The sequence below is a fragment of the Parasteatoda tepidariorum genome, chromosome 8 (assembly GCF_982258835.1).
Source record: "Parasteatoda tepidariorum strain Cologne lab strain chromosome 8, Ptep-v5.0, whole genome shotgun sequence".
In the NCBI taxonomy this organism is placed as follows: Eukaryota; Metazoa; Arthropoda; class Arachnida; order Araneae; family Theridiidae; genus Parasteatoda; species Parasteatoda tepidariorum.
Genome location: NC_141762.1, coordinates 36,691,392 through 36,719,108, shown reverse-complemented (window position 1 = coordinate 36,719,108; position 27,717 = coordinate 36,691,392). Strand labels below are relative to the sequence as shown.

Below are 27,717 nucleotides of genomic sequence, written 5' to 3'. Positions count from 1 at the left end.
ATTTCAAAGATATTTTATTTTTAATTGATCAGCAACATGCCTCTACATTTAATTTAAATAAGACCTCACCCATTTCCTGTTATGTGTTTATTTTTAATTTATTTAACTAAGTACTTCTAACAAATATTTGTCATTTGTTCTAACTCAAGTATTTAGTTTTAGTTAATAACTGTTTTTCAAAAATTCAGAATTTAATAGGCCAACCCGAAATACATACATAAAACAAATCATCATTTGGCATCATTAGAATATGCCAATTATTAAGGTTGATTGCAATTTCTAAAAATTTGTTATGCGAAAAGAGAATTTTAAGTTTCTCATGAAATTCTGTATTTTTAATTTGAATATATCTTGCTTCCGTTCAAAAATGAAACAAAAGAAAGACAGTTTGTCTATTTTTATCACTTTATACTTGAACAAAATTATATTCTCTGTTATTTTACAATTATTGTATTCTTTATCAGGGTATTTAATGAATATATCAGACTTACATTAAGTATATCCACATCGTTTAAGACTATTTCCAGCCACTTTAAGACTATAGGTAAAACAATAAACATTTTATTCTTCACAATCATTATCTTCACAATAATAAGTAATCTTTCTTCGATTTATCTATTCACAATCGTTAATTATTTATGTTTGTAATAAAGGGTCAATATGTTCACATTTGCTAATAAAATTTATTGACTCCAGTCGGGGTTCAGTAAAAAAAAAAAAAAATTTGATCAACCATTGAGGTCTTATAGCTAAAAAAATTAAGATTAATTAAAAACTTGATCAATTAAAAGCTCTAAATATAAAAAAATAGCTTGAAATTTTACAAAAAAACATCTATTTAACTTCTGATTAGAACTTTGATACTAAAGGAAACAGGACATAATCCTCTTTTATGAGTATTTATAAAAGTACATTATAATATTAAAACAACGAGCTTCAATAAAACAATGTAATCATGACATCATAAATAACTAATTGAAATATTTGTTTTTAAAATAACTCAGTTCATTCAACAGAATATACTAAGTACTCAATTAAAATCTCTAGTAACTTTGATCTATTAAAAACTTTAATCATACAAATATTACATTTCAGGAAATAAAAATAAATCAATTCAAATATTAGAGTTTCACAATTAAAATAATACATAATACATACAGTTTGTGAGTGCATAAGCTATAAATACAAAGTGATTAAATAAAACAATGTGATCATGATATTTTGTAAATAATCAATTGAAATATTTAGTTTCATAATTAACTTAGTACATTTAGTTTCAAGGTAGATGGAAAAATAAGCATGCTTCATCCAGTAACAAATTTCTTTGAATAATAATGTTAATTTTTGTAGTTATATTATTTATTTTGTTTTTTAATATTAAAAAAGTAAAATGGCAGAATTGGGAAGAAAAAAATAATAATTTAAAAATTATATGACTGTTTTACTCCAAAGGATTTACCCATTAGGCGCCGCTATGTCAGATAATTTTTTTCTAATGTTTTGAAATTATTTTACTTAATAATGCACATGTAAAGCAGTAAAAAAATATTTTGCACTAAAAAATTAATTAGTTTAATTTTTAGATCTTGCTTTCAAGACGCAAGCTTTAGTACCGAGTATTAGGTAAACATATAATCACATTTTTTTAACTATCCTTTTGATTCTTCAGCTGCAAATTTAAAAAACCCTCTACAATTTTCTCGTCATAAATAAAGTATCCAATTAACAAATTTAAACAAAATAAAAATTATCAAATAGAAAAACTGCCCTCTATAAACTTGTTTATTTTTTTCCAAATTAATATTTCGTAAGGTAGAAGTTTCAGCACTCCTAATTAAACTAAATTTGCATTCAACATGCCACAATCGAGAATTTTTCTTTTCTTACATAATTTGTATCTAAATTGTTGATACCTACTTCCGACAAAATGGTCTATTCCATCAGATCTCACATTATTATTTTCTTTTGTCAGACTGTGGGTTTTAAGTTTTCCTGTTTGACAGGATTGATTTGATGAGAAAACAATGTCCAAATCGTTAGAAAGCTCATAATGGTCTGAAGATTCCATATATTCCAGGGCTTTTTAAAGCATAAAGCATGCATTTTAGAGTAACGAACTATTGAACTGTGAAAGTACATTTCATGACAGGTCATATTTTAAAACAAAAAAAAAATGATCGTAGGTTATATTTGAGCTGCGGTGGCTCAGGGGATACAGCGTCGCCCTCCCAATGAGGCTTTCCAAGTTCGAATCCCAGTGGTGACTGGTTGATACAAATTCTGCTCCCGGCTTGCACTAACCACAGTAATGAGGTAAAATATACTCAGTGGTAAATGGATAATGGGTTATAATCCTTTTGTCGTTGTGTTAAACATGGAAGGTTTAAGTGGTTTTCCTCTCCATATAGAGCAAATGCGGGTTAGTTCCATCATAAAATCCTCCACGAAAGCTCGTCTGTTCCAATGCTTGATCCAGGAGTCTTTCCTGGGTTCAAAATTACAAAGCTAAGGAACATTGATAGACGTAAGCTTAGAATTGAGTAGGTTGTTCAACGCCGATTATAAAATAGTTACATTTTTAAGAAGACTACCTACACCAAATGTGCAAAAAGAACTCCTACTTTGCAATTCAGAGCAACCATAGCTGATAGTCAGAACTATCAGATAACTGAGTAATTCTATTGCATTCACTTTCAATGCAAATGTGTTGAAAGGAAGAGTAAGTGATAAAAACCATACTATCCATGAAAGCTCTCACATTGGGACCGACAAACAAGGTAGTCGTTAAATTGTAATAAATTTTTGAATCAGTTTTTGATAGACATTGATTTCCAAATATTTTCCACAGTTATAGCAAAGTAATATTTTTAAGGATTGTACTCAAAAAAAGATAATAGAAAAAAAAGTCTCATTTTTCTCATTATGTCCATTTTCATTTTAAAATTTGAATAATTAATAAACATTTTTTTCATTTTCATAAAAATTTATATAAGTCAATCAAAGATTATATTTAATGTATTAATAAAATTTAAATGAATCAATGAAAAGGAAGCTGGAAAAAGTAAAGAGTAGTTGTAACCATAACAATGAGAACTTTAGTGCCTAGTGGGTTAAAGAATAGAAAAAATTATAAATATGAAATAAATGAAAACAAAGAATTTAGGTTTTGAAAACAAAATTTCAATTATTGAACAGAATATCATTCAAAAATAGTTTTGAAAAATCAATTTGAAAGAAACAGGTAAAATATATCATTATATGTTAAGTTATTAAACAGTGTGAACATTAAGTGTTTGCACAAGGTTGTAAAAACTTTTCTTTCTTTCTACTATGTTTCAATTAATAATAAAACTGTTTAATTCAAAGGTAGTTATTACAGTTTTTCATGCAAAATATTTAGATTAAATATGGAAAATGTCAATCCAAACACTAAAAAGGTTAACAAGACACTATTACAAATAGTAAAATATTTACTGATATAAAAATATGATTAAAAATCAAAATAGAAAATGCTTAACAAAAAAAATTAAGATCATTTCCTAAATTTAATAAATATGCTTACAGTTACAGTTCAATATAATGACTAAATATAATTTGGGAAAAATTAACTATAATGAAACTTAAACATTTTAAGTGTCAAAGTATATTTATTAATATAATCATTAAATTGAGTTGTGGTGGCTCAGTAGTTAAAGGCTCTGAGCTAATATTTTGAAGGTCTGGGACTTGATCAGTGGTCACTTGAAGGCAGACTAGCTTCAGATAGATGGGTAGCAGTTTGTCTAGGAAGTAAAGACGGCTTACACGGAACGTGACTGCATTACCAAAATCCTGCTATTGGGAATGTTTTTCTTATAATTGTTTAATTTGATTTAATATGATTTTCTTCCTCAGATTTTGTAACAAGTGAACAAAAGTAAAAAAAAAAGTTTGATTGAAAAATTGAAAGAGAAAATTATGTATTAATTAAATTCTATCCCTTGATTTACTGGAAAATATAAGCAAATTAAAGTATATATAACTAAATTATACTGATTATAGTTAAAATACAATCGATTCTCAATAACTCAAAGATGAGAGGACTGGAGAATAACTTGGACTTAAAATTCCACTTACCATTAGTTTACTTTTTTTTTTTTGCTTTTTATTGCATAATAAATTGGAAATTACAATTAATATATAGATTATTGGTTTGATAAAGAATTTGTTAACTAAAGAATAAACAAAGTTTAAAGCTAGATAACTAAACATTCATCGAATAGAATACCAACTCCTGCCAATTTTACAAATTCGAAAAGTTCCAGTTTCGCTCACACTATCTTCATAGCTAGTAAAATATATTATTTAACAATGAAAAGCGTAGCTGTACATGCTTTTGGAGATTTGCTGTAATGGTATCTCACACTTTATTCAATTCCATCAAAATAAACAATGAAAATGTTTTGATCATTAAAATACTCACAGAAGATGTGACAAAAAGTGTGGCGAAAAAACGCAGAACTTATACTTTCAGTCCATCTCAAAATTTTTTGAACTTACACTTTCTGTCCAAATCAAAATTTTTGTAGAAACAAAAATTAAGAAGCATAAACTCTCTCTTTTTATGAATTTCTGAAGAAGTTCAAGAGATTCCTTAATGTTTGATTTATTTGAGAAGAATGGGTAAGAGGATTAAGAATATTTCCTATTAAAGAAAGAAAGAAAAAGAGTTAAAAATATTTTACTTTGTTGGTGGTTGAAAAGAAATTTGCATTCCATTAGCATTAAAGATAATCATGCTTAAAGATAATTGTATTAAGGATAATCTTGCTTTAAGATAATTGCATCAAAGATAATCAAGCTTAAAGATGATTGCATTGAAGATAATCTTGCTTTAAGATAATTGCAATAAAGATAATCGTGCATTAAAGATAATGATGCTTACAGATAATTGCAAAAAAATAATCTTGCTTTAAAAAAATCTAGTTATAGGAAGTAAACAGGGAGTAATTAAGAAATATTAAGAATAAATAGGTGAAGAAAAAAAAACATTTTTACAAATATATAGTAATGGGAATATTTGAGTCATTGAACTTACAGTTATCAGAAATTGACTGTATATGTAACTAATAATCAAAATCTATCAACTTACAAAAAAAAATATTATAAACATACATATTTCTTAAACCTTTAAGTAAAGCTAACAAAAAAATCAACTTCATTTCTGCTAACTTAATCCTAAATGCTATAATTAAACATAGCACTGTCAGTTAGAGATTCTTTTGTATATTTGATCTTAACCAGCTTCAGAAATGCTTTTTGCAATAGAACAAAACCAGAAGTGCAGTCAAAACTGGACTCAGAAAAAGCTTTGATCCCTGAAATAATTTAACATAATTAAAACAATGATGGGGAGAAAATTATTGAAAAATACTCTTCAATCTAAGTAAATAGGAAAAATTAATAAAAATTGAAAAACTTATTATTTGAAAATGAAATAAAATATACATTATACAATCATCATTGCTTCATTTTATTTTCCTTTATTTATTTATTACTTTTAGTTATTTATTATTTTTACTTATTTACTTTTACTTATTCATTTTTATTTATTTTCAAATAGAACTTTAAGTTCAGGTCAAATTTAGTTCACGTCAAATTTAGCAATGCTCATTAAATTCTAATGCTTATGCCCCTATTTAAGATTTTTAAAAAAATCTGCAGGAAAAAAGTTATATTTTTCTTTACATGGCAGTATTTACTATACGAAGCTGCTAATTTTTTCTAAATGAACAGCAATATCTTGTGACATGTAAAATATTGAAATTTATCTATTATAATGTTTCCATCATTTCTTTCAATAGATTTCCATGGCTCCTTAAATAACTCGTATTTTCCTTGTTGCATTATCATTTATTATAATACAATATTTATAAAGTCTACTGTTAAGACATAGTAACTGGGCATTATAATTTTATTTTCTATATTAATAAATTTAGGCAAGTGCTGAAAATTGAAAATAAACTGGAGTAATTATTCAAATATAAACAGTATTTTGTGATCAAAATTAAAAAAAGATGGACAAAATTTGTTTCCATCAAACTATGACTTTAAATAAAATGATCATAGCTTGATAAAAACCATAACTTTTCCTGGTTGTTAGCAGATGTATGCATACACATCTTTGACACAAAAAAAATAATGAAAATAAAATTACAATTTCAACTCATTGAATGGAAATATGCTACAGCAGTAAGCAAAAATTGAGGATTCCTAAAGAAGATGGAATGCTGTTTTTGAGGTTCGGAAAAAACTAATAAAGTATGTTTAAAACTTGAATTTTTTTTACTTGAAATATTATCTAAATCCTGCAGTCACTTACTTCATCAATAAATAAAAAAAAATTTCAAATTGGAAGGTGTTTACTAATGGTTTAAGTTACAAGTTAATTCCTACAAGGTATCAGGTATCAGGACTACAAATGATGCTACTAACTCTTGAAACTGTCACATTTTCAATTCTGTGAAGATTAATTTAGAAACATTGAAATAAGAATAGATACTACTTATTGGAAAATTCAGCTTTTATTTTGAAGTTCATTAAAATATCAAATAAATTAAAGTGAAAGTTTTACAATGAAATTTTTAATATGAAAATAAGAAACATCCTTGAGTAAACATCATACAGTGAATTTGGCTATCAGAAAAGTTGCTCTTCAGTAAGGATATTTATTTAACAATTTGATCCTTTATTATTTTTTTTTTTCCAATAAAGACTCTGAAACACTTTTGATCTAAAAATGCTCTGCAATAATAAAAATTAACAAAATTAAGTGAAAAAGGTCACACAATAATTTTTAAAAAATTTGATATCTATGAAAGTAAATAATAAAAATAAAAATTATTATTTAAAAGTTATGAGCTGCTCTAACTATGCTTTCAGAAAAACCTAAAAAGATTTTTTACATTCTGTTAATGAGAAATAAGAAAAACAAGTTTTTTCATATGTGTGTAAAATTTTAGGTTTTTTTAATATTCACCTTAATTTTGCATAAATAGTACAAGTGTGTTCAATGCTAGATTAAAAGCATTTTCATTTCTCAAAATCCTATTAGAAATTTTTATCACTTGTTGTCTATGATATAACTTAAAGATTAATCAGGTGAAGCAATGAAATCTTAATTTGTCCAGGCCATTGAAACAATCAAAGCAACATTTTTCTTCTTCAGAGCAAAATTGGGGGGGGGGGAGGTTGGATCAAGCAAATATTTGTCAGATCATACATATTATAGACTGCTTTTAAAAAAAGAAAACTAGAAACTAAAAAATATAATTTGTCTACCTAAGACAAATAAAGGCAAGTTTCATCATAAAATAACTGTAAACTATAATAATTTTAGTTTTAGAGTTACTTTGCTTAGAACAAAAAGTTTTAACAGTTTTGGTATAACATAATTAATGGAGTACTGAACAACTCATAACAGTTTGAGATCAATATATAGAAATTTTTTACTGCTGCATGACAAAAAACTTAAATCAATTAGTAAATAGTAACTCATAACAATACAACAAATACTTTTTTTAAATATTTATAATCGAGTAAAAGACCTCTATTATCAAATAATTTTAAAATAGGATTTCAATAATCTCAAAAGAAAACAACTGAATATGCAGCTTAATATTTTTGTGCAAGAGTAGTTTAGTGGATGATCCCTTAATTCACATACTGATATTTTTACTACACCATTTTACTAGCATCATTAATTAAAATAAAAAGATAGTAGACAAAATGTCTTTGATTATTATTATATTATCTTAATATTGGTTATTTTAAAAATTATATTTGTATTAATAGAAAATATGGTGGATATCATGACAAAATGCTAACAAATAGGTAATATCAAAACAAAATGCTAAAAATCAGATTTAGTAAGGACACAATATTTTTCATTAGGAAAAGTCAGAATAATTACAAACCCAGTTTTTTTTCGAGCTGAAAAAAGTTCTTTAAAACTTAGAACTTTTCAATTTAGAATTATATAAAGTTTAGAGAAATTATTATTCAATAATTTTGGACCGCTGACTGTAAAGTTTATAGTCCAAACAAAATAGAGAAGTGTGAAACATGAATGATAGAAAATTTAACCATTTACAAAGAGATCATTGTGATTATTGAATCTAAAGAAATATTCTGCTAAGCATTAATTAATTGTGACCTACGATAATATCTGATGTCAAATTATAAAATAAGATTTGAAGCAAATAATTTTCAAAGTTAAAAAATATATCATACAAAGTGACATAACACATTGATAATTGTTCGACTTTAATGAATAAAGTATATTAAGACATAACAATGTAATAGTATTTTGTTTTTGATCATCAGTACCAGCTAATTACAGCCTTTTTTACACATAAATTATATGCATAAAGCATAATTTTACAATGAAAAAACAGAAATTTAATTTTACTTTAAATTACAAAATTAAAGACATTCGATGTAAATAATTTTGTTATGTGTCTACTTATATTGTAGTTTTTCAAGTATGTGACTAACTTTTAGATGAATTGTATGAACAGTTCAGTGAAAAAAAGCACATTATTGTAATGAAAATTGTACATTTTATAAAACATTGCTTCAACTAAAAATTTGATAATAAAATAAATTTTAAAAATATTTAGCTCTAAAAACAAATATTTATTATCCCAATCCATAGATACAATTCTATAAAATTAAAAAAAAATTGAGCTGAACTATTTTATGCACTATCGCCAACCAGAAAAAATCATAGAATCCATTCGAAGGTAATTTACACACAAAAAAAAATTTCATGCATTTTTTTCAATTAAATAACTTACACTAATGATTCTTACAAAAATAAATACTAATTGTTAAAAAACTGTGTACACCCAGTGGTGCCTTTATATTCATATGTTGGTTACTTATTATCCTTGTATATGATTGAAATTTAAATGGAATGTTTATAGGAAAAAGTTAACTCAAACTGGCAAGAATTGACAAAAACTTGTTGTTTTTTTAAATAAATTACTCTGATTAAATACAATTTAGAAGTTAAATATGGGATAAACTTATACAGAATATTATACTATGAATAATAATAAATTAAAAAACTAATATAAAATGCAAAATCAAAAAAATCTCAAAATGTTCAACTAAAAATAGCACTCTTTTTTTTTATCACAGATTAAAAAATACAAGTGAAAAAAATTGTACAGGAAAATAGAATATTCCTGTAATTTTTGTGCCAATTTTAAATTAATGTTTAGAACATAGAAGTAAACTGAGCAAAGTTATATATTCATAAATAAAAAATTAAATTTTTAAGTCATACAAGCCCTTTTCTTGTTCAGAAAAAAAATAATAATAAAATAAACAAATAAGATCTCAAATTTTTAAATAAAAAGGAAGCAATACATAATTTGAATGATAAAAAAATGCAATTAATAGTATTTCAAAAAAATATGAAAAACTATGCAGAATTATTTATTAATGAAAAATAAATTTAAATATTTAACATTTTAGTTGGATCTTTTTAAAAGTTATCAATATAATTCAAATTGTATTAAAAGATGATATAAAAATATTTTCATGACATTAAAACCAGTCTTTGGTGAAATGAAAAATTTTTAACAACATTAATGATATAACGGTAAATATTTCTTTAATCGAAATCTCCTGTTCCTCTGCCGTTGACGAAAGATTAGACATATAAGAATAATTAATAAAGCTGAAACAACATAAAGCGACACACACAAACTAATATCTGCACTAGTAAACCATCTAAAGTTCCAACTCTCAAGTAAAGAGTAATTTTCAAAATTATTTACCATAGCAGAATTGTTTATTCTTCGGTCAGAAGGTACAAGATCTACCACTTTCACACTTCCCTGCTTAATATTTTGTTTTCCATAAATTTTGCTCAAAAATTGTAAAACTTGTTCTTGATCCCATACGATGTCACGGAAAGTTTCCCCGGTCTTTCTGCAAAGTGGACAAGCTTCTTTAGAAGGGAACTGAATCTTCGGATGTTTAGGATCCTCAGTCTCATCCCCAGCCAAGCGATTATTAGCTTCATTGTGTGCTTGCCATAACCACAAAACAGCATTTTCAGATGATTTTACCTTTGCCTCCAAGTCTTTAGCCATTTTTAAGAAATTCTCGACACATTCGTGGCAAGTGAAAAAATATTTAACATAATCTCTAATGGCAAAGAGAGCCTGAGCCGCAGTTTCTTCATCTGAAATAAAAAAGAAAAAAGTGATACAGGGAAGAAAAAAAATTATGTGATACTAAGTATACATTGTAAAATTTATTTGTTTAGAGAATAAATTTTTTTTCACTTCCATATCAATAACAAAGCATTTTTTTCATCCTCACAATTAACACTAAAATAACATAAAGTCACTTATTACCTTTAATACCAGGGTTGGGGTTTTGGACATCCTAAACTGGTTTTGGACAGGACATGTGGTTCTTACTGTCTTAAACTGTCCTAAACTGACTAAAACTGTCTTAGTGTCCAAAACCTTGAAATTTGGTAAAATGTAAAAATTCTATATGTGTAACCATTGTACACCACATAATAATTACATATACAGTACAGAACCCGTTATCCGGAAATCAGAAAACCGGAAAATCAAAAAACCGGAACGAAATTCGATAAATCTTCCCACCATTTTAAAAAAAAAAAATTTTTTTCCTCATAAGATTTTAGGATTTTTCTTCCTTTTTTGAAAGATGTTTACCATACCATCATTTTAGAAATAATCATTACTGTATTACTTCATCGTTTTTTCTTTTTAAGATTATTTCCTATTTTTTTTTTTTTTTAAATTGGGTTTAACAATAAAAAAAACGGCTTTTTGTAGCGATTCAGAAAACCGGAAAAATCAGTTATCCGGAATAGCGATAGTCCCGATCGTTCCGGATAATCGGTTCCCTACTGTATTAATAAATATTTTATACTTTTCATACAATTTGCTTTAACTTTTTAAAGAAAATAATATAACAGGCAAAGAAAACTTTTGAAGCTCCACAATTCATTGAACAACAAAAATGAATAAAATTAAATATGAATAAATATGCTTTTAATACTGATAAATTACGTTTTTGCATAAGGATAAATAATGCAATATTAAAAACAATAATAAACTTTTTTAATAAAACAAAAAATTGTCTTCATTTTGTATCGCTTGTTCAAAAATCAACATTTCATTTTTAACAATATTTTTTTTAATTGAAAGATAATTTGAATAAATAGGTTTTGGACAGGACGGTTTAAACCATGGTTTATACTATGCTATGCATTAATCCATTCTGTCCTAAATCTTGCCAACTCTGTTTAATAATGATAGAATATAAAAAATTTAAAAAATACTACAAGTAAAATTGCATACTCTATAAAGCTTTAATTTTAATTTTTAAAAATATTAAATTTGTTCATTAATAAAATATTTTAACATTAAACATTAAAACTTACACCCAAGAGATCTCTTAAATTCATTATTTGCTTGTATGGTAATGGTATGAAAAAGCGTCCACAATGAACATGGATAGCCTCTGTATTTCAGTTCACTACCTTTACAGCCAACATAGTCACGCATTTTTGGTAAATATTCTGTTTCAGTCTGAAGAAAAAAAGAAGATTGTTGAAATAAAAGCCTTTTTATAATTACATACAATTCATATTTGGCATTTTCATAAGGTAAAAAATATAAAAGGTGGTAATAAAAGTAAAAATAAATGTTAGGGTCCAGGCTCTGCTGAAAATAAAAATTTTAGCTCTTGCTCATCTCTAACATCTCGGAACTTAATCTAAAAAAAATTCTCTGTTTGATCAACCTAGCTAGTTTTTTTCATTTTTAAATCAATTAATTCTGAAAGTGAACAGAATTAAGAAAAAAATAGCCTTTGCTAAAGAACACTTAAATAAAATTATAAAACTCTTTGGGAAAAGGTAATAACTTTTCACAAAACATAAATTTTGTATTTTTTGGTACCTAAAAACAGAAATATGTATGGAAAAACCCTGCACAAAGTTAAACTCCCAAGCATGAGAGGAAGAAGTGGTGTTAAGATGTCAAAAAGAATAGGGAAAAATGCAGTTGATAATCTGGAGTTATTGATTTAAGAATGAATAAAACCAATTACTTTTAACAAACTGAGAAAAAATATTAGCATTAATGCTGAGAAGCTTGAGGTGAGCAATGAGATTTTTATTTTCTGCAGGGCATTGACCGTGAACAGATGATGTACAGTGAGAAACTATGGCTCCTTTATAATGCCTCAAATGAATCCCAGCCTCCAGACCTTAACCCAATAGAGCATTTAATCAGAAAATCAGGGAACATGAAATAACATCAAAAGAAATGCCTAAACCAGGCAAAATAGAAGACTGCAATGAAATTTAGCTGTCCCAAACCTAATAAAAAAATTTGGAACATCTTTCAGAGCAGATATATGTATAATCCGGACCAAGTAAATATGTCATTGGAGCAGTTAAATAGTTTTTAAAAAAATCATAAGAATAATAGGAATTACTTCCTAAAATATAGCATCTTTTAAAATAGACATGTAACCTTAAACTACTGAAACCTTAAATAACATAGTCATATAATAAACTGTTTATTTTCATAAAAATTTTGTAGTAAACAAGAAAAAATATTAAAAGTTAACAGTTACCTTACCTTATCATAGAAAGACTGATGGTAACAGTGGTCTAACCCTCAATTTTATACAAAAATATAAATTTTTATATTTACATAAAGCTGAGAAATTTGACTATACAGTTGATACAAGCATATCTATAACATAAGCCAGATAAAATATACATTTCCCCCAGCACAAATAAAATTATTTTATTTGTTGAACGTAAGTTGAAATTTGTTGTTCAAGGCTAAAAACACCAGATAGCACTGTCATCTTAATCTTAATATTTTAGAGGTTTAGACCACTTTTACACTCAGTATTTCCAATACTAAAAATCTAAAAGCACAAGAAAAAATACTATATTTTTAGTAATAAAATCATTCATAATTAACAAGTAAAATATTAAAAATTTATTAATAGTATTAAGGGCACATTTGACACACATTTTTTCAATTTGATAATCAATCTCAATAAGAGCATTCTCTTCTTTCAATAGTCTTCTAATATTCTCTTTTAAGATTCTTTGCTTTCTTATCGTCATCATCGTTAAGATTAAGATCGTCATCATCGTTCAAATTAGATTATCGTTAAGATCGTCTTATCATTGTTAAGATTCTTTGCTTTCTTTTTGCTTAGAAATTCTTTGTTTTCTTATTGTCAGTAAGATTTGTCTACTTTGTATGGTAGAAGGGAATAAAATTGGATTAAGTTCACAAAATTTTTTTCAAACATAAATTTTGTTTTATCAGATTTTTGAAATTGTATTTAAGCGTTTACAGCATTAAAAATAAACAAAAATAGTAGTCAAGCCACAACATTGTGCCAAATGATACTGAATAGGGTTATTTTTCATTTTGATGGGATGAACTTCTAAAAATATGCTTTGCTTAATCTGATAATGCAAAATAGCAGGGAAGGGTAATAATAAAAAAAATTATAAGCTTAATTAATTGAACAGATCGTATGAAGACATATGAGATCATAAAAGGCATATTTCTCCAGTTTTGTGCATGATTTTGTACTGCTAATCAATAACAATTTATTAACTATTTACTTTTTTTTCAACCCCTATAAAGAATGGGTAAGTAGTAAATAAAGAAGAGCTGCATCAATCATTGTTAATCAAATTAAAAAATTACTTTCAAGTAAAATTAAAAAAAATATCTGCTATTAATAAAAAATGTAATTACCTTATTGTTTTAAAAATTCACAAGTCTAATATTAATAATGTAATGAAAAAAATTTAATAAAATCCATACTAATCCATACAAAAGAAACAAATAAAGATAAAACTGTAAATTAAAAACTTAATTATAATGCATCTAATTGGAAATAAATAAATAGCAAAATATACCTGATATTGATTCATAATGTCAACGAATTCCTCACCAGTTACTGAACGTTTTCTATATGAAATCCAGTTGTACAATTTGGATAAGTAAGATATAACTGGTTCTGATCCTGGGAAGTACTATTTGAAATAAGATAAATGGGGAAAAAATTAAATACATCAAAAGTTTACAAAAACATTAAACAAATTAAAAAATTTTAAAATAATTTTGCATTTTGTTTTATGATGCACTTACAACTTTCAACATAAAGAGGTATGATTTCAAAGCAGAAAATTTTTCTCCATCAATAACTTTCGTCATGCCCACTTCCTGTCTTAGAGAATTATAAACAGCATTTTCTAAATCAACCATATATACAGAACTAGCCCCAGACCTAAATGTAAATAATAATAATAATTAAAAACTGATAGTTAATTTTAAAATTATTTGTTTTTAATATTATTTTAAGATTCTGAAGCATAGGAAATAATGGATCAATTAATACAAACAAAGGAAAATAATTTTAGTTCCATTAGAAAACACTAACATTAGAAAAATCAATTAATAGCTTCAATAATTTTGGCAACATTTTTATATGTGATATATAATATAAATCATAATTATAGAAACATATAAGGTGAGTATTAGGCATGATTTAGTAACTAATAAAATCTCTCTAATGTCAAAAAGAAACTTGGCCCAGGTTTTTGACAGATTTCATCACTTTTCAACAGATTTTTGACGCATCATGTCAAAAATCCAATCCTACTAAACATTGTATTTACAATGTATTCAAGAGAAGATACCTTTTCTGTTCCATAAGTACAGTCAATTCGCTATAACTCGAATATTACTATAACTCGATTTTTTATGAGGTCCCGACCATTTTATCTTCAATTTTATGTTAATTATTCTCGATTACTCGAATTTTACTCCCTTGAACTCGATTTTTTTGGATCTCTTAAAGCAAGAAAAAAAACCTAGGAGCTGATATCTTGCTCCTTCCTTTGCAACACACGCACAATGTCTTTCGCACTCTTCATGGAGAAGCTAAAGCTGTCCCTTTTGAAGTATGTGAACAGTGGTTGAAAGAAACGTTGCCAAATTTACTTCAAGGATATAGTGAAAATGATGTTTTCAATATTGATGAAATGGGTTTATTTTTTAAATGTCTTCCAAATAAGACTATGATGTTTAAGGATGAAAACTGCTCAGGGGGTAAAATGAGCAAGGAACGTTTGACTGTCCTAGTCTGGAATAGAGAAATTGTCCTTACTTGTTATCGGAAAAAACCGAAATCCCCGATGTTTCAAGAATGTAAAAACGTATCCTTTGGATTACAAGTCTAACAGAAAGTTTTGGATGACATCAGTTTTATTTGAAGACTATGTAAGAAAATTGGATCGGAAATTCTTCGCTAAAAAAAGAAAAGTGATACTCTTTATGGATAAATGCACAGCGCATAGTGATCTACCTAATTTGAAAGCAGTAAACTTGCAGTTTCTCCCGCCAAACACAACAGCAAAGTTGCAGCCGATGGACCAGGGTATCATAAAGTGCTTCAAACAGTCTTATCGTAAATGACTTGTCAGAAAAATGATCTTAAATATTGTAAGCAATTAAAAGATTTGTAATTAATAAGCATTAATTAAATAATCCGACAATATTTTGAAAGTTCAAAAGCGAAACTAACGGTAAGTCGAACTTCCGATACGTCGAAGTTTTTCGTCAGTTTTATCAGATTCGAGTTATCGTGAATTCACTGTATTAAAAATTTTACAGTAAAGTTCATTAAAAAAAAAAAAAAAAAGAATTGTTGCAGTAAATTGCAAGTTTCAAATTTATAATATAGGAGTTAAAATTCAAGCTTAAAAAAAATAATAAAAAGTTTTAATAATAAGCATAAATACTCAGTTGAGTTTGTAGGTTCTGCTGTCGCCACCTCAACTTCAGGAAATCTAGGATGTCCTACAATAGCTTTGAATATTTGATTTCTAATCTCAAAAGAGCCTGTATCATTTGAAAACCTGAAAAAGGAAAAGTTTGAAATATACCATTGATACTTCTAAAGACAAAATCTAAATTACCATAAGGGCAAATGTATGATTATTAAAAAAAAAGTAAATAAATTAAAAAAAAAAAAAAAAAAAAATTATTAGTTTTCAGGTTTCAGAACCATTTTAATTAATTTTTAAAAATTAATTTAATGTAATTAAACTAAGTTAATTAAACATAATTTAACTAATAAGCTTTCAATTTTTTATGATGAAAAGTAAATAAAAAGATTCAATGCAATTACTTACATTTATAGGTTCTTTCTTCCATTTATCTATTTTAATTATACCTTACATTATAAAAAAATAAAACACGCTTTTCTTTATTTTCATTAAACAAAATAACTAAAATTATCTTTTATCCAATGGTAAAAATGCCCAAAGAAAAAAAAGTTTAGAAATAAACAGTAAAATAAAACAGTTCTAAATACCTGAAGAAGAATAACAATCTAAGAGCTTATTTTTAAGTTAACTTTTCTTAATTGTAATTCTTAATAACAAGATTAAAAACAATTCTTAAAAAAAATAATAAACTGTACCTCATAAAAACTTCTGCTTTTCCAGATGGATTAATTTTATATATTACAGGAACAGAACCATTGTAAAGGTTGGGACCCAAATCATTTAGTAACTCAGTATTATTAGTCAAAACTCTTCTTATTATCACTTCAGTTTGAAAGGAAAAATCCATAGTTAGCTACAAGAAATAGAATTTAAATTTGTAAGAATAAGGGATAAAAATAAAATTGAAACAATTTGTAAGGTAATTGTCTATCCAAGTTCGACTTTATAAGCATTTTTAACAATAGAAAAATAAACCAGATTGTAACTTTAGAAGCGATTACCTGTCAAAGTAAATCACAAAATTGTTGCTCTATGAATGGTCAACTTAATAGAAATTATATTAACATTGATGTAAATAATTTTACAAGAAACAGACTGATATTATGAGAAATGCAATTCAATTGAAATTCTTTGAAAATGAAAAAACTCAGTGAGGCTGAAATTAATGTAACCCTTGCCTGTTAAGGAAATTCATATTAAAACATAATATAGGGTGATTATAATTGAAGATACCCTGCTTAAACCAGTATATAGAATCTGTTATGGTTGAGGGGTGTTAAAGAAACTTGGTATATATACTTCATATGATATGAACCATGGGAAACTCTACAATAGGTCAATTTCAATAAATGATGCTTTATATGTAAGAGATATGCAATTTGGTGCAGTTTTTGAACATACAGCCATAAAAAATTTTTCTCAACCATGCTATAGCAGAAGAAAGGAAAAGCGTTTCTGGTAGAATTGTTTCATCATAATCACAGTAACCTGTATATTGCATGACAAGAGCATCAATGTTACGCAGCAGAAATGGATACAGAAACCCTATGTGTTACTATAGAACATGCCACAACGAGTTTTGAATATATGCTTGATAAAAAGAAAAAGAATGCACATTGCGATTATGTTTTGATTCCATGGAGCTTTGCATCTCCGAATTGTGTTTTGTTTTCTATGCGTCTTTAAAAACAAAAAAAACAGGTTGTTGAAATTTACACAGTTTTTTTTTTAATTGCAGATTTCTTTTTTCCATGATCCATATAACCTGTGTAACAAGTTCCATTGGCATCTGTCAACCAAAATGTGAGTCTAAGTATGGTAACTTTACTCATAGCCACCCTGTACTTGAGAGACATCACCAAAAAGCTAAAAATTCGACTATATTATTAGGTTTTTATTTGCATTTAGTTTTACAAGTCAGAGACTTGTTACTCAAACTAATTTACATGCATAAAATAAGATTAATTCATCCAGTATAATCCAAAAATATGTTACAGATATTAATTCCACCCTTCATTGATTGATTTGTTCATTTACGTCGCACTAGAGCTGCACAATGGGCTATTGGTGACGGTCTGGGAAACATCCCTGAGGATGATCCGAAGACATGCCATCACAATTTTGATCCTCTGCAGAGGGGACGGCACTCCCTCTTCGGTAGCCCGACGATCTGCACGCGAAGTCGAGCACTTTACGGTAGAACAGTTTAACGAGGACCAATACCGCACACCCTCGGTCCATACACAGACTGATCCAAGTGATCACCCACCCGCACACTGACCGCAGTCAGTGATGCTTGACTCCGGTGATCTGCTGGGAAGGTCTTAACGATCAGTCCACTGCGGGACAATTCCACCCTTCAATTAATTCTTGAAGGGTGACATTTAAAACAAAGGAGTAAACTTCTAAATAGGGACTGACAAATATTCGGCTACTATTTGGTATTCGCCCCCTTTGCTGAATATTTGGTTCGATGAACATTAAGCAAAGTATTATTTGGAAAATAATTTTTTGATAAAAAAATTTGGGGGGGGAGGGGAATTTCATAGATTTAATAAAGAATAAGCCAATATTATATTTTTCACCATACATTATGAGAAATAGTTTAATGTTTGTTAAGTTCCAAAACTTGTTAACTTATGTTCTGAAAGACACATGGAAAAGTGAAATTTGAAGAATTAAAACTACTTTATACTGAACTATAAATTTTGAATGTTGATTTTTTTCCTCTATTTTCAATTATATTCAGGCAAGTCAATTTCATCATTTTTTTCAACACTTTATGCTTAAAAATTTAGAATTTTTTTTTTTTTGCTCCATTTTTGTTTATCTTTCTGTTTCAACTACAGCAAAGCATATTAACAAAAACTTTATTTTTTTATTGTCTCTTTTTTCTTGTATGGAAAGACAGATAACTAGTAACATAGAATACTAATTCTCAATGATAAAGAACTAAGAACAATTCTCCTTTCTGTTTCTTTTTTGATTTTCTTATTAACTTTATTTTTGGTCAGCATTTTTAATATGACAGCATTTTTTAAAAAGCGTTTCTTTTGGTTGGTTGGTTCTAATGCCACTTGCCACACGGGCAAGCCTACTTGGTGAAACCGAGCAAATTTAAGGCAGAGTGTGCGATTCTTGTTTTTCAGTGGCGCCATCTATGGCCAAGAATTCGACTTCTGCCACACCATACATCACACCTGTTTACAAGGCAAACCCATTCACACATCCATTCATTCATCCACAGATCGTAATTTTGACCTGACTCAGTGAACGATCGATCTCCAATCCAGTACCCCCAAAGGTATTGATTTGTTATGGGAAAGCGTTTCTAATAAACATTATTCATTTCGGGTCACTTCTTTCTAAAAATACGGCAATATGAAAAAGTTAGATTAAGATTTTTATCTTTAAATCTTTCGTTTAAAAATTACAAGTGATTTTTTGTTTCGGTTTTTATCTTGCTTTTTCTTTTTCAAAAAACTTATATTTTTATAGGCGTTTTTATTACAATGCAGCAATTAAGAGAATTTCTATTGGACTTTAATCTTTACTTTTTCTTCAAAATATGGTAATTGGATAACTAAAATGTTTAGTTTTTAAATTTTCTTTCAAAAATTAAAATTGATTTTTATTTATTCTGAAATTCTGCTATCTTGAAAAATAATAACATATCTTTCTGATATTTTGATAAATAATAACATAAAATGTGTGATCAGAATGACATGAAGTACTTCATACTAAATTTTCAGCAAATTTCCCTTATCTAATTTCTACAACATATGGAGAAAGTTTTATCAATTTAAAAATCCAATTCATTGTAAAAAATAAAATATTCTTCCCAATTCTTTGTAAATGATATTTTTAATGATTATTTTAAAGTATGCTTTCCAGTGGTACATCACAAGTACCAACTTCTTATCTAAAAGTGGACAATTAGAATTATTTCATCCTCCTGGTAAGTTAATACTGATAACAAATTAATTTTGAAAAATTTATTTAGTACCTTTAAACATTTTTTCACGTTTTTTTCCATTTGTTAACAAGGTGGTATAATTTAAAGAAATAAACATTTATCAGCCTAAACAATTTTAAAACCAATTTTCTATGACATAATAGTGTTTTTAGTAAGTTATTTAGTAACACAGCAGTAGTAAGTTATTTAGTAATTTAAACAAGCAATAATTATAAAGCATTTTCTAAAACATGTATAGTTATTTATACCAAGGAATATATAGTTATACCAAACAAACAAAAAAATAAACTTATATAAATAAATAATAAAGAGAAAAACTTTTCTTAAAATAATTTACAACAGAAAGTTTGTAAATATTGTACACACACAAAACTGATCCACACAAAAATTCAATATTAAATACTTTAGTTTTTACTAATATATTTTTAGAAGTTATACTTACTAAACGACCAACAATGGATTCCTCATCTTCCACAAATAGATATGTGCCTTCAACTTTCATATTACTTGATTTTTCAATTTCATTTAAACTTGTCAACCTGAAGAAGAAAAAAAACAACCATTTAAAAAAAAGGTAAGTTCCAATAAAATAAATCACAAAAATATAGACATCTCGCTAACATTTAGTTAACAGTTAAGTTACCAGTATGGAGAATGTATTTTTATAACTGTTGTTGAACAGTTGATCCAATTTTTTAAGTTTACGACTACCAATGTTCAACTCCATAGCCTTGCAATTTTGAACTTAGTCCAGAAAACAAGGGAACTCCTGGATCAAGTAATAGGAGAAATTTGCCTTTATGGAGGACTTTTTGATGGAACTAACCCACATTTACGTTACCTGGAGAGGAAAACCACAAAAACCTCCCACTGCAAGAGGATTCTAACCCATGATCCATCTACCACTGAAGTAATTTTTGTCAGTATTGTGGTCAGTGCAAGATGGGTGCAGAATCCGTATCAAGCAGCCATTGAACCCAGTTCACCTCACTGCGAGGTGAAAGCTCTATCTCCTGAGCTCAAGCAGAATGTATTGCAAATATTCTGCCTTACAAAAATAAAATTTTCGAGTTTCAGTTAATAATTAATTTTAAGGGAAAAAACAGAAGGGAAAGTTTTGCAATTAAATATTTTTCAAAATAGTTAGAAAATAAAAGTACATATAAATATACATATTTTACAAAATTATAATAATATTAAATTATAATAGTACATATTATAATAGTATTAAATTATAATAGTATATATTATAATAGTGTTAAATTATAATAGTATATATCACTATAGATGTTGTGCTATTAATTATTTCTTAAAAATTTGCATTAGTATAAGCATTATATAAGTTTATTATTAGTATAAGTTTATTTAGTATGTATAGTAAGAGAATAGGTAATATAACAAACATACTACACAATGGAAAAAAAATAGCAAAACAGCATAATGATAAAACTTAGTGAGCATATTTTAAGATTTAGATGAGTTTTCACACAAGTGCCTGCTTTTTGTTATGGCAGTTTTTTCATAAAAAAAAACAAAATAATTTCCTTAAAATAACTAAATTGAATAAAAATACACATGTTTTAAATAGTAAAAACACTTTAATCTACCACTATAGAAATTAATTTTAACACTCTCACTAATATTTCAAATAAACTAAAAACTATTACAGTTTTCTTGCTTTTTGATGAAATTGTATAGAGTTCAGCAAATCATACTTCATCTGAAGTTAAACCTAACTTATGATAGCCATGAAAATTAACTCTTTAATTTAATAATACGAAAAGAAAAGTTTTTTTTAGCATTTGTTTTTTAAATGTAATCCCGATACATCTAATCAAGAGCATTTTTATTTCTGAAACAATATTTACAAATGTTTTCTGATAAACTATGAACAAATTTTGGAACTTCACCCACTTTACCACAATCTGGAGGTAAAGAAGGTACTATATCAAAACATGTTCTTTTAAATATATTACTGTGAGAAAACAATCAAACAAAATAGATAAGTTATGTTTCATATTTAATCCATATAAATTCTATGTAAACAAAATGCAAAAAAACTTTCAGTAAAATAAATTTAATGAATTGGTTTTAGAGCTTTCTTTTAAAAAAAACTGATTTTATTCCCAATTTACCCAACTTGATACTATCAAACCTGTGAGTAGGGAAAAGAAGAAAAAAAAACTTTTTTTTTTCTTTTTTTACCATTTTTATTTTCAAAAAACAAATTGAACACATTTGAAGCTCTGAAACACATTGAAAAACCTATAAAATCTTCTTACAAATTAATGTGAAACAATTTTTTTTCCACTTATCCCAAAGCTCCTCATATTGAATAATACAAGCCAACTCATATTTTTATAGGTAAAGATATTTGAAGTGTCTCATGAGGAGTACAGCCAGCATTATAAGAAGTACAGCCAAACAACAGCTACTTACTTTAGAGGAGACAAATCTGGCCAATCAGAAGGAACACCTTTATCCCAGTTTGATTCTATGAAATGGAGGGTAGAATTTTCAATGTAAGGAATATCTCTTCTATGCCCTTCCAGGTCAATTCCCATATCTTTCTCACCAACGTTTCGCCAAAAGAACTAAAAATCAATGTCTCATATTTAAAAATTTGATTTTAAAAACATGTCAAAAAATTTCAAAAAATGAAATATTTACCAAAGAAATTTATATATATAAAAAGCAGGAGACTTTTCAAAGCACTAACACTTTTCATAATTTTTTAACAATCAAAAATAAAAACCTCTAAAGCTAAAAGTGTTTAAAAATGTTAATTTTTTACAAAATAATTTAAAATTGGGGCCGAACTGCTTTTCTTTATGTCCTTTAAATTCATTGCACCCCATGCAAAGCAAAATTTTGTTTATCTTGTCAATAAATTTGTCTTATTTGCCCATTTATACATAATTTAATATTTAAATAATTAACACTGCTTCGTTTGCAATTTTAGCTTAAAAAAGTTATTGATAATTTTAACAAAACTGTTAATAATTTAAATTGTGAGTGTTGTTTGTATATTTTGATAAAAACCATATCTCATTGCAGAAAATTACATATAATTTTGCTCCTAGGACAAAAACTATCATGTCATTAACAAAAAAATGTTTTGCTATATCTTATTTAGCTATTTCCAAAATAAATTTTTGCAACAATTATAGCACAAAAGAAATAATAAAAAATAACATTTTTTCAGCCTATTTCAAATCTACAGTCCATTTTAAATATTAAAAGGCTTGAAATGATAAGTTACACTTTTTTCAATTGTGAAATTTTTACATCTAATTGTTCCTTAGTACTACTTTCAAATAAGTGCCTTATAAATTTAAATATTTTCCTCCAGATAATAACATCATAGCATAGAAGTATTTTATTGCCTTCATGAAAATTGTTCACCATGAGTGGTCTTAAAAATACACTCAAACAACTTGATAATGTGGTTTATTTCTACATTGACCCAATCTATTCAAATAAAGACCTGCATTAAAATGTAAATGTTTTTACTACAGGTTATGTATAAGTAATAAAATCAAAGTAACTACCTTCTACACAATTGAAATCAATCTGAAACATAGGAATAAAAATACAGAAACTCACTCTTATTGTAGGAAATCCTTTTACATCATATTGACGACACAGCTTCAGGTTTTCCTCATCATTGCAGTTAATTACACCAACATCAATGACTTTTCGCCACACTATGAAGACAAAGAAACAATTGAAACATAAGAATTTATCAATGGATACTTTTTTTAAAATTATTTTTCAAAATGGTGAAAAACTGAAATGAACACTTAATATGTTTATAGAAAAATTCATACAGAGTTTAAAAGATGTTAAAAAAATCAAAAAAATTTAAAGAGAAGTATTTATTTATTCTAACTAAAGTAACTTAAACTTCTGAGCCTCTGTGATTTTTTTTTTCTTTTTTTTTTTTACAGATTTATTAAAACCAAAAATTCTATTCATTATGTTTGGGGTTATTCATAACATGGCTGCCTAACACATAAAATAACATACCTTATGAAACAGTCCTAATGAACAGTCATATGAATACTTAAAAATTTTACACTTTTTAGTCAGCAGCTAAAAGAGTAACAGAATAACTTTGAACAATTTAATTTGACATATTAAAATAATAACTGGGAAATCTTGACAACTTTCTAGATTTCTGACAAAAAAAAATAAATAAATAAATTCAATTTTAAGGAAAGAAGAAAATGCTGTTTTATACATTCTGTTGCATTAGGTACATTTTTTCCCATTTTCCAAATCACACAAAAAGTAACCATTTTTATAAGATTTTGAAATTAGAATATAATCACCATTTGTTATTTTTAATATACAGTAGGGAACCGATTATCCGGAACGATCGGGACCATCGCTATTCCGGATAACTGATTTTTCCGGTTTTCTGAATCTCTACAAAAAGCAGTTTTTTTTATTGTTAAACTCAACTAAGAAAAAGAAAATATTTGGAAATAATCTTAAAAAGAAGAAAAAACGATGAAGTAATACACTAATGATTGTTTCCAAAATGATGGTAAGGTAAACATCTTTCAAAAAAGAAAGAAAAATCTTGAAATCTTATGAGGAAAAAAACATTTTTTTTTTTAAAAATGGCGGGAAAATTTATTGAATTTCGTTCCGGTTTTTTGGTTTTCCGGTTTTCTGATTTCCGGATAATGGGTTCTGTACTGTATCAACAATTTCATAAACTTCGTTAATAGAAATAGACACTATCACATGTGAGAATCAATAAAATTCAGAATGATATGATTAATAAATATATAAAAATCTTGAAGTTTTTAAAGTATCAAACTTTGCTCCCATTTTATCCAGAACCATTTATTAGGTCCAATATAAGAACAGAAAGTGGTTTTCAAGAACTTTCATATATTTCACTATTTTTCTGCTCGTTTTTTAACGATTTTTTAATGTGAAAATTTCATGGCATTCTGCTAGAGCATTTTGCAAACTAATGTTCTTGGCTTCTAATGTTTTTGGCTGTCATAATAATTTAATAGTTTGAGGTTTATGGTCTGGCAAATAAGGCCTTTGCTTTTATCAATGAAAAATTTTACTAAATTGTAAAATTCTGCAGAAGTTTGTTGCAGAATATAGACCAAGATAAGAATCAACTATACAGTGGTAAAGGAATCGTGCTGTCACTGAGAAAGAACAAGGTTCCATCCCCGATGGTAGTTCGAAGCTCACTCAACTTCAGATTAATGGGTATACCTATTTAGTTTGTCTAACATGCAAAGACTGTCAGTAAGCAATATGGGTACATTACCCCATCATGCCATTGATCACTGTATATTATGACCATTGAAGAGCCTTTTCATCTGTGACCTCCTTTACTAATACCTGGCAGTTACAGGAGTGTTTAACTATTATTTTTGAAGGAATAGAATAACTATCACAATTTTTAACAACTTTATAAAACCCTAGTTTACAAAGATAACTTGTCAAAATGAAATACATAAATTGTCATTTTTCACTATCCCTCAAATAAATATTAATTAAAACTACAAGAAAATACGTGTATTTTTGCATTGACAAAATTAATCATTTATTATAACCTTTTTTTTCACTCCCACAATTTTACAAAATATAGGAAATTTATTAATATGAGAGTTGCTTGACAATATTTTTTAAAAAAATTTCTTAAACCTTTACGTGCCAATGTTACTTTTAAGTCCCACTTTCCTTGTAGCATTAAAATGGAACAAAATATCTCATTGAAACTTGTTAGTTCATATAATATAACTTTCCATTTTGAATTATTATTTGACAACACATGACTATTTGAGGCTGAACATCAGCTATAGAACTATTTAGTTGTTTATCATTATTATTAGACAACACATGACTATTTCAGGTTGAACATCAGCTATAAAACTATTTAATTGTTGTTCATGATTATTAGTTGACAATATTGACAATACATGGTTATTTGAGGTTGAAAATCAGATATAAAACTATTTAGTTGTTGTTTATCATTATTAGTCGACATCACATTATTATTTGAGGTTAAACATCACCTATAGAACTGCATAGTTATTTTGTTTGAGGACAACCATCGTCAAATCTCTCCAATCCCTTTCATCTCTTAAACCTCAGCTTTCAATGTTGATCAGTTTTGTAAGTAAGCCTTTTATATTTTTTTATGGATTCATTAACATTTTCAACTAGTTATAAAAATAAGTAATAAAATTTTTAACTTTAATTAAATTTTTAAAAAAGCGCTAAGTCCCAACTTAAAAATATTTTCAAAAATAGAAAATATTGAATATTAAAAAAATATTTGTGTTAGTGCAAAATAGACATTTCATGGGACGAAAAAAAAGTTTTCTACAATTTTGATATATTTTCAATGATTTGGCAAATAAAGTTTTAAAGAATGAAAAGTCAAATCTACTAAAAAGAATAAAAAATAATAATTGTAATTAATAATTATGAATACAAGTAAAAAATGATACTCATTACAATGAAAATAGCATTTAATTTAACAATTATGAAATGAACCTAAAAATGTATTTCATACTTCCCCTTTAAAAAATTAGGCAAATTTTCATGTAAAGAGCATAATTAATAAAGCTCTTTACATGAAAATATACATAATAACATATAGACATTGGCTGATCACGTTTAAATGTAATCAGCCAATGTCAACATGTTTTTTTTTTTTTTTTTTTTTAATAACAAATTTAAAATCTATTTAACACTTCGGTTAATGTAGTAGACATAACAGATGAAAATACGAAGATATACTCAGATTATTTTAACGAAATTTTAAAAAATTTGGTGTTGGATGTAAAATTATTTACAAATGTAACACAACGTAAGTGATGCTAGTCTTATATAGATAACTCAGAGATAGAAATAAATATTTATTAAAACGTATACAAACATAATAATCTCGATAGAGCTCCTGAAACAAACCAAATGCAGAAAAATTTACTTTAATGTAGATATACGTGCTATCAATATCCTATTTAAAAATGCTAAATTGAATTATATTTAATACTTACTTTTTGTATCCTTAGCAAACAATTTCCAAAAGAAAGAAAAGCGAATACAATGACCACACCAGCTGTTATAAAATTGTATAATCCATGCATGGTCTTTTCCATACACTAAACTTTCAAAATTAGAAGAATTTAATTCCCATAGCGGATCTTCTGCACTATACAATGTTGAAGAAGATGAAAGTGTTATTAAAACTATTATTATTAAAAGATAACAAAATGGCTTGATTCCTAATCCCATAGCTGCCATATGTTTGTAACAAAGAAAGCAGAGTTAACTAAACGTCACCAATATTTTCCATTAAAACATACTGAGTGTAATTTCATCACAAGCGCGACTGACAACTAAAATCAAGTTCAGATTGATGGAATGATGGTAGAAGCTATTAGTAAGATTGAGTTCGTGCGCAAAGCAAAATTTGCTTTTAGCTTTCTATTTTTTTGAAAAAGTTATATTTAGGGGTCATCCATAAATGACGAATAAGTTCATAAATTATTCATTGTGAGTGAAAACAGAAATAAATAAGTGAATCATCATTGGAAAAAAAGCTTTTGAGTTATTGGTTGGACTTATACGAACAAAGTGCTTAATTTACTTTGATTTTTAATCGACCCAGAAGACAGGAGAACTCTTATGTATGTTAAGGTCAGAAATAAATTCATTTTGAAGAAACTAATCTGCATCTGCAAATCTAGCCTGTAAACCCTCGAGTACTGGAGATATTTTTAGTCAGCAATGTAGTAGGTGCGAGCTGGGGGAAGAAAAAAAAACGAATCAAAGCAAACTGTTATGAATTGTATTCATACCTGGGTCAACTCAT

General features: G+C 26.9%; 1 protein-coding gene across 3 annotated transcripts; it reads right to left on the bottom strand.

The window, feature by feature from the left end:
* Window positions 1-3,720: 3,720 nt before the first annotated feature.
* Window positions 3,721-27,274, bottom strand: LOC107456653 (sulfhydryl oxidase 1). Of its 3 annotated transcripts, none has more exons than XM_016074577.4 (11): window positions 26,900-27,274; window positions 23,460-23,560; window positions 22,293-22,447; window positions 20,296-20,392; window positions 16,573-16,730; window positions 15,890-16,006; window positions 14,235-14,373; window positions 14,003-14,119; window positions 11,480-11,627; window positions 9,828-10,237; window positions 3,721-5,357 (listed from the first exon to the last, which is right to left on the bottom strand). In XM_016074577.4, the coding sequence occupies exons 1-11, from the start codon at window positions 27,144-27,146 to the stop codon at window positions 5,286-5,288; spliced, it is 1,761 nt and encodes a 586-aa protein (XP_015930063.1). In that variant the 5' UTR covers window positions 27,147-27,274; the 3' UTR covers window positions 3,721-5,285. The 3 variants fall into 3 exon arrangements, with proteins under 3 accessions (XP_015930063.1, XP_015930064.1, XP_015930062.1); XM_016074578.5 differs by lacking the exon at window positions 3,721-5,357 and adding an exon at window positions 6,545-6,783; XM_016074576.4 differs by lacking the exon at window positions 3,721-5,357 and having other exon boundaries at window positions 8,288-10,237.
* Window positions 27,275-27,717: the final 443 nt, after the last annotated feature.